Source organism: Rhyacophila brunnea, unplaced genomic scaffold, assembly GCF_057557595.1.
Source record: "Rhyacophila brunnea isolate RB1 unplaced genomic scaffold, BYU_Rbru_1.0 scaffold_6, whole genome shotgun sequence".
In the NCBI taxonomy this organism is placed as follows: Eukaryota; Metazoa; Arthropoda; class Insecta; order Trichoptera; family Rhyacophilidae; genus Rhyacophila; species Rhyacophila brunnea.
This window is the reverse complement of record NW_028233276.1, coordinates 3,910,579-3,924,040: the sequence shown is the minus strand read 5'-3', so window position 1 is coordinate 3,924,040 and position 13,462 is coordinate 3,910,579. Positions and strand designations below refer to the sequence as shown.

Genomic DNA, 13,462 nt, shown 5'->3' with positions numbered 1-13,462 from the left:
CACTTTGCTGCGTGATGGCGACGGGTCAATTAATTCTAAAATCGTGTAAAGATGACTAAAAACGTTACCCATTTACTTTAAAAAGAAAACATGTCAATGAATATATTATTATTGTTACTAATAGAATAATAAACAGAACATAAAATGGACGTATGTTGGATTTATATGAGAAATAATATTTCGTTTGACAGGCGTCTTTTGCACCCGCGACCCGCAATCCGCACATCGCCTAGCAACGATCTTTTTAGACCGTGCCTCAACTAATGCATGGCCTTAACGTTTTTTCAACTTTTCTTAATAAATTAAAAAAAAAAATGTGGATGAATCATTTGATGCATGGTATAAGGAAAAACCAGTATATTTTCAATCGATGCTGTGTTTTTGCTTATGAAACTCGTTATAATGTCTTTTTGTTTAGAATAACTACCGTTTTTGTGAAAAAAAAAACGAAAAACCATATCTCGATTATTATACTGAAATAAATTTTATACTGTTTTTGGCTTTATGTCAAATGGTTCAGAATTTCACGTAGAGCATTATCTGTACACTAACTCAATTTGTGATTTTTGCCGAAAAGCTGCCTTTTTCCTTATGAGGGCAGTATACCATTCATGTGATTCTGATGAAACTTTGGTGAGTTGTTGTGTGCACACCCGCGGAGGTTTCTGAATTAGAAATACCATCTTCTTCTTCATTCTATCTTTTTTTATTCGTATGGTTCCAATACCATTCATCCGATTGCGATGATACTTTCGTCAGTTGTTGTGCGCACACCCGCGAAGGTTTCTGAATTAGTACAACCATCTTCTTCTTCATTCTATCTTCTTTTATTCATATGGTTCTCATACCATTCATCCGATTGCGATGAAACTTTCGTCAGTTGTTGTGCGCACACCCGCGAAGGTTTCTTAATTAGTACAACCATATTCTTCTTCTATTCGTATACATTCCTATACTATTCATCTGATTGTAATGAAACTTTGATCAGTTGTTGTATGCACACCCGCGAAGGTTTCTGAATTAGTACATCTATCTTCTTCTTCTTCTATTCCATCTTCTTCTATTCGTATGCGTTCCTATACCAGATTTGGAAAATCCATGCTTCTCACATGGTCAGCTATATGTGGCCTGCTTACGCGTTGGAAAACCTTCTGATTTATTTGTGTATGCACCAGACAGAATAAATATTGTGTATCCAAAAGCACTTCAATAAACAAAATTAAAACACAAATACTTTTTATTTTATAATGAAAATAATATTTCTTTGAATGGCATTGCAACGCATGCCGGGTACTCGCTAGTTCTTATATAACTATAATAAGATAGTTTCACCTGCATGTCTGTAATAGATTACTCCGAAGCAAGCAATCAAATATATGGCTCTTCAATTAATTTGTTCAATTAAAGATTGACAGAATTTTTACTATTATGAACCGTGTTTGCATCGTATGCAATAAAAAATTGATCAAATAACCTTGTCTTTTCAGTTGAAGAGCCTTCCAACGATACATCATCTACAAAATCTCTATCAAGCATTGGCAAAGCAATAAAAGAATTGGAAGATGCTCTCTTATTGTCTGACACAGCTATTCTGACGGCCGCCGATGTTCAAAGAGTCATGGAGAAGGAGAAAGAAAAAGAAAAGGCTGCTGAGAAACCGCTGCAAGTAATGGATGTCGAAAAGCCGGTCATACCACAAACGATTGAGATTGAAGTACCTCAAATCGATAAAGAAATAATGAAAGACGATCTGGTTTCTAAAACAAGTCGACTGAGTATCACCAAATCAGGGACGACGGTTACGGAAGATATCGTCTGCCTGGAAGAGAGTTCTTCTGATTCTGATGGTGAGTTGTAAATCTTTACAGTAACCACACACCGGATTGCATTTCACATTTTACACCACATATTTTATTATGCTTGCATCTAGCCAACGTTTAAGGATTGCTCGTACCCTGCTTACTGTCTTATGTTTGGTTAGTCTGCTCTTTGATTCTAGCGTTGAACACCTAGATCCATTGGTGGGATGCTCAACTACGATTTGTCGCCCCCGCAAGTCGCTATCGTGTGCGTGTGGCCTCAAGCGTTAGTGCACAATAAAATTTTGTGTTATCAAATTTTTGGTTTCACAACCTTTGGTGAGTTTTGGCTTCCTCCAGAAACTGGTCGATTCACTGCCTTCGCTTTCCAATTATTTTGCATGTTTATATTCAAATCTGTGGCACAGTCCAGCTATCTGTCTCCGCCGTCCAGGTCTTCCATTGCAATCACGGAACATACGTATACATAGCCCACCTTGTTAGCTTCTTTTATCTTCTACATAAAATATAAGTGTTTCCTGTGCATATGTGCTCTGTGTAGATTTTCTGTTTTAGTATTTTATTAGAAAACACTTTTATGTGATTACCAGCCAACAATCGTGTGGAAGTAATGGTATTAATGTAGAATACGTTTATTGTCAACACCTACCTCGGAAAATGCCCACACGAAAAGTGTCACGGTATCTGCCAACATCTAGGTACTTTACAAACGATATATTTCTTTTTGATGCGGATGTTGGGTTCAAACCCATGCTGACAGAAATATTCTGTGTCGTGTTAGCACACGTTGCCATAATAACAATTGTTTGCGATAAATAATTATTAATAATAATAAATCTAATACCTACTGATTCTTTTTCTGTTTCAGCTACTGCGAAAGTTAAGGATGCCGAGAAAGCAACCACGAAGACATCTGAGGATAGTAAACCTCAGCCAATAACTGAAGTGAAAGTAGCTGGGACAAAACCAAACTCCCGTCCTGTCGCTAAGAAACGAACAACAACGGTTTTTAAGACGGCCGCCACCAGATTGCCACCGGTAATCCAAAAGTGATTGTAACCCTTATGCTGCGATTATATTATGATCACTTCATGTGCTGTCACATGCTGGTACGGTGACAATTTTGGTCTATGGTTTCGTCATTCCGCAGAATATTTTGAATAAGCATTATCTCTATAAATTCAATTATGGAAAGTGCCAACTCTAATTTATTAGTATTTTGAATTATTATTCATTATTCATTATTCATGGTAATTTAACAGTTTACTAACAGTTTTAAAATTACTTGCGATATTGCATCCTTAGCAGTGTTGCCATCTTTTTCTATACTGATCATAAAACTAAGGTGTAAAAGTTATGGTATTTCTGAAAAATATATAGTACAGGAACATTTTTCGTCTTGAATCCTTTAAAATTATAGTATTTTGGTATATTTGGCGTAAAATTATAGTATTTTACATTTTTCGGACTATTAAAATTATAGTATTAGTATACGGTTGCCATCGCTGATCCATAGATAACAATTTAATAGAAAATCCATAGAGAAAAAAAATAAAAACAAATAGTGCATGTTTTGACGTGAGTCGAAAATGTGTAGCCATGTAGAACCTAATAAAAAACGTTCATTGAGTCATGCAGTTGCCGATGTAGCGCGGTAAGTGTGAGGTGACCTCATTGTTCTGGCGATTTCGGCAGATTTTGCTAACTGACAATGTTCATTTAAACATTCAAAATGTGCAACGGGATGGTAACATCAGTCTGATGACATTTTCAGTACCAATAAAACGACATTACACACTTTTCCCGTAGCAGCAGCTTACTTTGACTGCACATCACGTGATGATAATGTATTTGATGCATTATTATATTATAACTCTGGTTTAGAGTCATATTATTTTATGTAAATCTCTCTCAATAATTAATTACATGTCTTCCTATGGTGGCTTTGTCAGTAGAGCACCTTTCTCTAAAGCTGTGGGCGAATAGTTAACTTGAATGTATCGAATTATAATGGAATCTCAGTTTGGTATGAAATTTGACACATTTTAAGATAGATTGTGAAAAAATTAACAAACGGCTCTCTCAATTTTGATATCATCCCTTCTCATTTGCATTTTACTTATCGGCATAGATTCAAGCTATTGGAGTAATATGTGGAACGGAATGCCGTTTGAACAATGTACTGACTATTATAACAGCCAGTATATTATGTAATATGTATCTCCAAATCCATCAGTTTCCAAAGTTGGGTAAGAAATCAAACCAACCCACCATGTAACTTATTTGTGTGTACAGTCAAACGCCTTTAATACTAATACGGTTAATTCAAAATTTGCTGTTGAATCGAAATATTCGTTAATTCATAAAATCTATCTATAGTAATTTCTATTAATTCTATATGTGAACCATAACAGTCACCACTGATATTAATCTGAAGGAAATTGTATCTGAAACGGAACTAATAAATGTTAAGAGTTTTACTTTTTTTTGCCATACATTTTGTATTTTGCACTTTTTTCGATTTTCAAACAATAGGGTAATAGATTTTGAATTAATACGGTTTTACTGTAGTTATTAAACCCTAAAAATGGAAGGTTGGTGATTCGAGGCTAACCATGGACATTTTCTGGTTTTCGAGTCAGCTGTGACAGGTTTTCATTACACCATTACATCTATTGGCAAAGTTGTTTCACTTTTAGAAAGATGTGTCCCTTATGGTCCTCATAAGAATAGAAATGGTGATTTCCTTTTTTTATTTAAATTTATATTTACCTAAAAATGAAGTTGAATTATAATGTACAAATAATATACATTCTGTTCTGTTGTGGGAAGGTAAAGTTGCCAGAGATATTCTGCCTGGATTCGGACGACGATGAGGTGACACCGGTGGTTAAGAAACAACAATTTAAAACATACGGCAAATCTGTGCCCGTTGCAAAGAAACTCACGGCACCCAGGAGGTCCTCGGCAAAAAAACATGCTGGACCGACCTCTAAGCCGTCTCCCACTGCCAACAAGGAACCTACGAACCTGGGTATTTATTTTATAACACCAAATAAACACTAAATTAATCACTGCATGTGAAATTTTTTTTAACATTATTATGTTCCTTTTATTGTGAATTCATATTTACAAATTTATTTTGTATTGCAAAACTGCTCGATATACAGTAAAACCTCATTAGTATGAACACTGATAATTCGAAATTTTCCTGAAAAAAAAGTCCCTTGAACATTAGTTTCATATGAAACCATACCTTTAATTCGAATTTCGTAATAATTCAAAATGATTTCAAACTCCTGGCATATAAAAATATTCAATAAATCGTAATAAAGTACGCTATTTCATGAGCCAGTCATTGGAAATTGTGACAGACTTTTCTTAAAACATCAAAAATTACTTATTTTATGAAGGTAATAAAAATAATCCTGACATTTTATGACCCAATTCGGTAGGCACATCTATGATCGGAAACGAAATTAATGAAAATCAAAATTTTTTTTTTTAAATTTTAATATTTTTTTGCCATACGTTTCATATTTCGTAATTCGAATTTTTTTTCGATTTTCGGTCCCATGGATTTCGTATTAATGAGGTTTTACTGTATTCGAGAGGAAGGTACTGCGTAGGATATATGGGGCTATACTAGAAGAAGAAGAATTGTGTATTCAGCATAACCTGGAGCTCTGCAACCTTTTCCAAGAAGAATGTATCTCCGCATTTGTTGTTAAACTTGGTAGACTCCGAGTCGAGTCGACTCCTTGTAGCAAGAATGTACAGTGCTCAACCGCCAAGAAGAATCCTGGATACTTGACCCGACGATTGGAGGTCGACTGGCGGGTTCAGAGTCTGGTGGTAGGACGGTGTCAACAAAGACGCTAAAGCCGCCGTGCAGGCCCCCCCCTGTACCAAGATGATTGCAAAAAACCTGCCATGTGGTGTACACAGTTCATAACACTTGGCTATTATAGCACATTATGTAATTACGCTCCGTGTTAGTATTTGCACTTCTGAAAGCAGGAGTTGTCAGTCAATAATAAATCAGTCACATTTATTTCGAGTTTTTTGGATGTTGCAATTCGGTACACATTATCAAATCTGAAACTATTGCCGTATTTGAAACAATATTCTTTTGAAGATATTAATGAAATACTTTGTAAAATTAAACTCCCCGTCTTTGAATTGACAACTTGTAACGTAGCTTGTAAAAGTGATTGAGGCCATTGAGAAAAACAAAGCAGACAACAAAAAATCTCCATTGGAGAAGCGATTGTATGCTGTTATAGTATTGGTTTTTGGTCTTGTGGGCAGTCTAGTTGTTAGAATACCGGGTCTAGAGGGTTGCATTTTCGATCCTGTGGCCGCCAAAATATGCATGTTGCTTTTGTAATGTGTTGACCCAACCATTGGGTGTTGAACAATTAATATTTATTCTATAAAAATGTTACCTTCACTGCTGCTTATATGCTTGTTACTTGCATTTTTCTTCAAATTCTTTTTATCCTTAGAATATTCATATAATTTAGACGGTGCCAAAGACGTGAACGGTCTGGATACAAAGTTACCGGTGGAGAGGTGTGCCAACCCTCTTTGCGTGTCAGCCGGGAAGACTGGTGTGAAATTAGAGAAGACGTCCTACGTTGCCCTCACTTTGCACCGCATAATGCAACAAGGCAAATTCTGCACTGTGTGCCTCAAAGAGGCTATGAATTTTGTTCAGGTAAGTCATCTTTGTATGAGACGAATGATATTATACTTAGAAGTTGTGATCAAGAGTTGTCGCTCTGGGAATTCTCGAGAAATTATAATTAAATTCTAATGGATTTAAATTTTGTACTATTCCATTTGAGACGTATTTTTGCGACCCAGGTTTCGCCTTTCGGCATCTTCAGGCACTGTATACACTCACCACAGTCAGTGTGTATTTGCCTTTTGGTGATTGTACACAGTGCCTGAAGATGCCAAAAGGCGAAACACAGGTCGCAAAAAACGACTCAAATGGAATAGTACAAAACTTAAATCCGTCCATTCCTAAAAATCCTCATCATCCTAAAATCATCATCATAAATGATATCATCATAAATAAAATCCCATCATCATAAAAATCATCCAAAATTCCATCAAGTATCTTTGGTCGATAGTATTAATATTAAATTATGATTAAGGGTCAAAATGGAGCTTTTATTGTATTTTCAAGGCATGATCCTGGACATTCCTTAAACGTTGTAGATATATCTATTTATATAATTTTGAAGCCTTATTATCCTTTATATTTATTTTAAACATTTAATGACTGCATAAAGTATTTTTATTACATAAAATAGTAATCTTTTAACAGCATCGCTGCCTCCGATCGGAGCCGTGTCACCACTCATAGTCGGTGCCGCCGTATCCGATCGGAGCCGCCTGTATAGTAATCACGAAATTGTCATTATTTCACTGGCACTACCATTGAGTGATTTATTTCTTAGCTGGCATCGTAGATGAATACGTTACCGATATTTTTCGCTAGTTGGTTTTTAATTTGTTTTTTTATAGACATTTTTCGGCACTGTGTTTTATAAGGTCCTACCTACATACCACTTATCATTATCGCTTATCACATGTTCGGCAGTGGCAATTTGATACTTTTCATAACATGGTGAACACCAAATCTCATAAAATCAATTAGGGAATGATAAATTTCATTGTCTCAGGCCATAAAAAAATCCATAAAATAAATTGCATACCATAATAATATTTTCGAGCATTTTACAAGGGCCTTCATTCACAAAACCCACTTGAATGTTTTCAATGTTAAGTACTGTGAAAAATTTTATAATTTACGACTTGTAATAACATAACACTTATTTATAACAAATACGGTTCAAGTTCAAGAGCAGTGCCGCTGGCTCCGACGGTGACATTATATTTTACTGCCGTATTGACATGTTTATCTACTAAAAAAATATTATGAATATAGTCATCACTTGTTTTCATCTACCTTGACCTAATTTTTACGTTTTCGTCGGTTGGCACATGGGGTCAATTCTATAGTATATACTAGGCAACGAAACTGTTAAACCTCTCGCTCTAATGTTTTAGAATAAAGTCATATTTCAGTACGTCCATGTGAAGTGGTATTAAGATTTTTTGTATTTATTAATTTTTAAACGCATTTATAAAACCATTAGTATAATTTATGTCGACATTATTACAGTGAAATATTTACGATAAAAAAATATATTGATAATCTCTGTGATCCCAAATTTGACAAGAATTAGGCATTTAGGCAGGACGGCACGGGGCCGAGCCAGGTCCAACGTCGCTTCTTCACTCTCATCGTGATGAGAGGCTGCTTGGTGCGTTCTCTTATCTCCCAGTTGCTCCTAAAGTCATACCCACCGCACACCCAGTATCCGTCGCAAACATCTGTTTTTGAAGCTCAGTATACGGTTGCTCTGAGCCTTCGTAAGGTGCCATGAGTCGCTTCTGTAAAGCAGCACCGTCAGAATACAAGCGTTGAATAGGTGGCATTTGGTTGGATCTGGCTCGGCCACGTGCTGCGGATGTCAGAAGAGAAACAACCTGGCTTGCCTATTCTTCAAGCTGACCGGATTCCGGCGTCCTGGAAGGCCTCAAAATACCATCTATATAGTGTATACGGCGGAGCTACGGGATGCTGGTTTGACTTTGAACGAAGCAAGAAGACTGGCGAGTGACAGGGAGTCTTGGAGGCGCCGCGTGGTGTCCATATGCTCCAATTAAGGGGCGGATATGGCGGAAGAAGAAGAAGAAGACCATTAATTATAATTCTGACACTATTAAGTGCATGGTATATTTAATTTACTTACACCAATTCAACGTGAAAATTATCACACGATTGCTTTTGTTTTGAGAATTGACATGAAATTTGAAACGAATGACATGTTATCAATGACAAATAGTCTCGCAGCCATTGACTGAGGCATGGTTGAGCTCTGAATGGTTATTGCACTGGCCCTGTGTTATTTTGAGTTTGTGTGTGACTGTAGTGCCATATATCTGGTTGACTGAGCATAAGGGATCGCGATAGCTGCATAGAAGATACACCCCCCTGATCACAACCCACGATCTCTCAATATAAATAATATAGGACAGACACATGAAATTTAACCCCTACTATTATATATATGGTTTTTTACTATTTTGCATATATGTCTTCCATAACTTTTTGGGTGATTATATAATTTGTTTTTGTAGTTTTTGGTATCTGGAGTCCATGCCGGCGCTGACCTCTACAAAATCCCCATACCCCACACCGAGGACCTGGTGGAGATCTCTTCGTCGGATTCGGAAACGTCAGAAGATCTGCCCAAGTTTTTGAAGCAGGTAGCCAAGAGGAGAAAAATGAAGAAGGTCATCAAGGCCGTAGGGGATGGGGGTAAACAAGTTCACATTGATGATGAGATGCATCAGATAGCCGACAGAATCGAGAAGGCCATGGTCGAGGTGTGGACTAAGTACGAAGTTGACAAACACATCGCCTCCTATAAAGACTCCATCTCTCGGGATGCAGCTACACTTGAAAGTAATTTTATTGTCTCATTTCTTCCAATGTTTTATAATAATTATTACATTCTACCGTTTGCCTATTTAACTCTTTTACTCCCAGCTGATTTCGCCTAGCATATGCGAAAACTCCCAAGCGTTTTTTGACAACAAATCGTCGATTTAGTTTTTTTTAAATAACTAATTCTACACATGTTTTAAAAATTTGAAACTTTTTTTGTGTGTTCTCAATGGTGTATAAAGCAATAATAAGTAATAATATTGATAGTTTACATCAATAAAACAAAAGAAAAAAATAATGTATCAATATTTATTTAGAAATGAACGGATAAAACTATGTTTGAACAACAAAACAAGTGTGACAACATTTTTTTATTTATAATTGATATATCAAATTTTATAATATAATCTATCCTTATGTAGTAACAGAAAAAAAAATAAACATATTATTATTTCTCTATGAAATAGAATTTTTATAAAGTAATCAAAAAAAATCGTATAGTGTCAAGGTATTCAAGAATATTATTCAATTCACGAAATCGCAAGAGAATTCGATACAGTATCGACGACTAACTGATATGGAATGAAGTAATTTCAAAAAATAAGTCTCAAAGCACTAAATCATTTATAATATTATTTATATTCATGTATTTTTTCACCATCTTACCAAAAATACAGTGGCATCCATTGTTAGTTCAAAAATTACAAATTTCATTTTGTAATGTGATATATGAATCATAAAACAACTAAAAGAAATATCAGAATTTAAAATGTGTCATAAAAATAATGTTTTATTATTTTTATGACCCTCTTTGGTCTCAAGTTCGACAGCAGAGCAATTATGACTTGTGAGTTATTAGGGTATGGCATAATTATAAACAATGCTGACACTAAAATAAATGTTAGTCACCACCCAACACACAGTGAATATAATGCTTCGTCTACATGAACGAAATATGACGGGAAAAAATTTGGAATAAATCGTAAATTTGGTTCCAAACTTTCGGCCGATGGATCGGCCCAGATGGAGTTTTCGCATAGGTATGGTGGGCCGAAATATCGGCCCCGTGGGAGTAAAAGGGTTAATCCTATGTAAAATCCGTACATAATTGTTTATTGTGTGATATTAACACAATCACGAAGATATGACAATATGTATGTATTATTTTTGATGTGCGGTTGTGAAAGATTGAAATTTTATTTCATTGCGTATTGTCAATGTAGGAAATGTGGCAGATTTTGAGATGGATCTGGCGGAGCTCCAGAGGGAGACGGACACCACGAGAAACCACTTCTACGATGGGTTCAAACCACCAACCACCAGTCTGCCGGAGATGCTCATCACATCCTTGATCGATGAGCGCACTGGACAGGTAACGCATCGTCCCCTTCAAATCGACAATGGATAGCTTACAAATATTAATACATAATATATATGGGTACGATGGAATGCATTATTTGAGTAATCTCTACTGATTTCTGTCTGTACTGAAGATCTGATAGTCTCCGAATCACATTTTTATTATTACTTAACAAAAAAATACATAACTTCGTTATTAAAGTTAATGACTCCACCAAACCACACCCGGTCTTAATCGGGCGAATCACAGAACCCTACGTTTGGTATGAAGCATCATTTTTTATGACTGGAAATGTCTCAGGAGCAGTTACCAAAGATTGAGGTCGCCACGCTCTTAAGTGAGCTTTGACTTGAGTTTACTGATTTTACTCTAATGCAAAGTGCCGAAGGAGACAAAAGGCACAGAGAATTAACAAAAAGAAAATGAATGTAAAATATATATTACAAAAATAACGAAGCTGATGATACGGACAGTAAAAATTATGTGAAGAGATCTTCACGGCCGCAGTAAGACGCTGCAAATTTTCTAAAAGCAGGATAATTGGCCTTTGTGGCGACCAGGTCGGACGGCCCGATAGGCTCAACAGCTGGTTGGACCGACTTAAGCATATTTTCCTTCTCGAAGCACATTCTCGGACATTCCCAGAGGATGTAGTTTACATCCTGTTTTTCTCCGCCGCATGGACATGTTGGTCGGCTAGCAAATCCAAGCTCAAAGAGCCCGGCACCGAACCCACCATGGCCTGTCATAACTTCCTCATTAAAAAATCATGTTTCACACATAGAAGTACGAAGCCAGTATTAACATTCAAGCTAAATCTTGCCTTAACCATTTAGTGCAGATAGGCCAGGCCAATTCATATCTGACCATCTATTTATGGATACAGTGCTTCTCAAACTTTTTCAGTGTACGGTCCCCTAAATCCATAATTTGTTTTTGACGATCCCTAAAAATGTATTAAAATAAATGATAGGTCCTATCCGATTTTCCTCTTGGATAGATATGATTTTCAACAAATTTCATCCCTCTCTCTCCAGGACATCAAATCAACAATCGAAATGGGTGACGATGAATGGACTCCTGACAAAGTTGGATATAACGCAAAGAAAAAGGTTGTACCAGCTGCTCCGGTTATTCCTACCACTGAAGCCCAGGTAAAATAGATCAAGTCTTGCATGTATGTTTGTCTCCTTTGTTTACTCAATTCAAAAGAAGTCAAACAGTTATATCATATTTTATCTGTTTATTAGCACATACACAATACAACTGTTTTTCTTTTCAGAATATCGAAAGACGGTCAGCGAGGGTGAGGAAGCCTGTCAATTATAATGTGGACACTGAGGAGGCTCTACTGGTAAAAGCTCATCGCTAACTTGAATCATTTTTCTGATCTAAATAAGTAATTCTTGTTTATCATAATTCGCTTGGTAGAACGTCAAACATGTACATATTATGTTGGGAAAGTCCCAGCCTCTGCAATGACATAATGCACAGAAACAAACACTCAATGTGATCCTTTTCACTTGTGTTTTTTATTAATCACATTGTTAATTTCTATCTACACTGGCGACACCTGGAGAGTAAAAAAAAGTTCTGTCATAATATGGTTGACGGCATTTATTTAGTAGAGTATTTCTGGTTCTCAATTTGATAGCCATCCATATTGTGGTTTTTCTATTATAATATGTAATAAGAATTACGAATTACAATCCTATAAATTATAATATTCTCTTCATAGTCTGCTCAGGAATACAACGCGATTAAAAATAGGGTAAGCATTTTAAATGTTTTAACTATGTATACACGACCTCTTATGGTTAGATTATGAAATTTTACATACATATATAATTATTGAGTAGCTATATTCTACTGTGTATGCAGAATTATCAATTATTTTTTTTACTATGTCACCAGAAATCGTTCTGACCTAACAACTGCAGGTGCCGCTAATGGTAAAAATGAAAATAATATACTGATAGGCCTTTTATTGCGACTGTTTTTCACATAAATATGTAACACACACCCCCTTTCTGTCTAGCTCTTAAATTGTTATTCTCGTCTTGAGAGAAATGCCTGAACATTTTTTCGTCTTCTTTGTCGGGACCTCACAACTAAGAATTGTGACCTAAATGATTTGATTGTCGGCAACGCAAGTCCTGCATTAGTAAAAAAAACCATTGCAATCTTGATTTTATCCGTCCATCTGGAGATAGCTCTTCCTTTTCGACCTCCTCCCTTTTTAAGGATACAAGATTCCATACGGCTAAGAGTTCACAACTTAGGAAATGGCTTATTTTTATCTTTGCTTTATTTTATCTAATGTTATTGAATTATTACAGCAAGCTGCACTGAACGCGTACTTTAAACCTCCTAATGTTGCCGAATGTCAGGTACTTGGCAAAATTCTACCTAAATTGTTTTTAACCGGCTCTATGCCTTCAGCGAGTTTTCTCACTCTATTAGGGCCTGATTGACAAGCCGCACATACAAATTTCGTGTGTTATCTCGTCCGACTTTAAACTCAAATTACTAGCCACTGTCGATTGATTTGCATAATCTAAAAAATTAAACACAGTGACATGCATAACTATGAAATCCCAAGCCACAAATTATCGGTATTACAGCGATTTTAGTAAGAGCTTCGCTCTATATTCAACGTGTGTCGTTAAAAATCTGCTGCCTGTCAGATACTGCCATAGTAATATCGTGAGACATAGAAATGGTTAAAAACATCTTATCTACAAAATTTCA

The 13,462-nt window shown here is 36.0% G+C and overlaps 1 protein-coding gene and 1 long non-coding RNA gene across 2 annotated transcripts in view; both read left to right on the top strand.

The window, feature by feature from the left end:
• The window catches only part of LOC147065109 (uncharacterized), a 459,822-nt gene that overhangs the window by 229,613 nt on the left and 216,747 nt on the right, over positions 1-13,462 (top strand). The gene's annotated exons all lie outside the window — the stretch shown is intronic.
• Positions 1-13,462, top strand: part of LOC147065113 (uncharacterized) — a 70,662-nt gene that overhangs the window by 13,917 nt on the left and 43,283 nt on the right. The window contains exons 5-13 of the mRNA XM_085956768.1: positions 1,488-1,847; positions 2,689-2,858; positions 4,653-4,854; positions 6,347-6,540; positions 9,042-9,369; positions 10,575-10,723; positions 11,749-11,865; positions 11,994-12,065; positions 13,051-13,101. Of these exons, the coding sequence (XP_085812894.1) occupies positions 1,488-1,847; positions 2,689-2,858; positions 4,653-4,854; positions 6,347-6,540; positions 9,042-9,369; positions 10,575-10,723; positions 11,749-11,865; positions 11,994-12,065; positions 13,051-13,101 (1,643 nt within the window). The remainder of the gene's footprint in view (positions 1-1,487; positions 1,848-2,688; positions 2,859-4,652; positions 4,855-6,346; positions 6,541-9,041; positions 9,370-10,574; positions 10,724-11,748; positions 11,866-11,993; positions 12,066-13,050; positions 13,102-13,462) is intronic.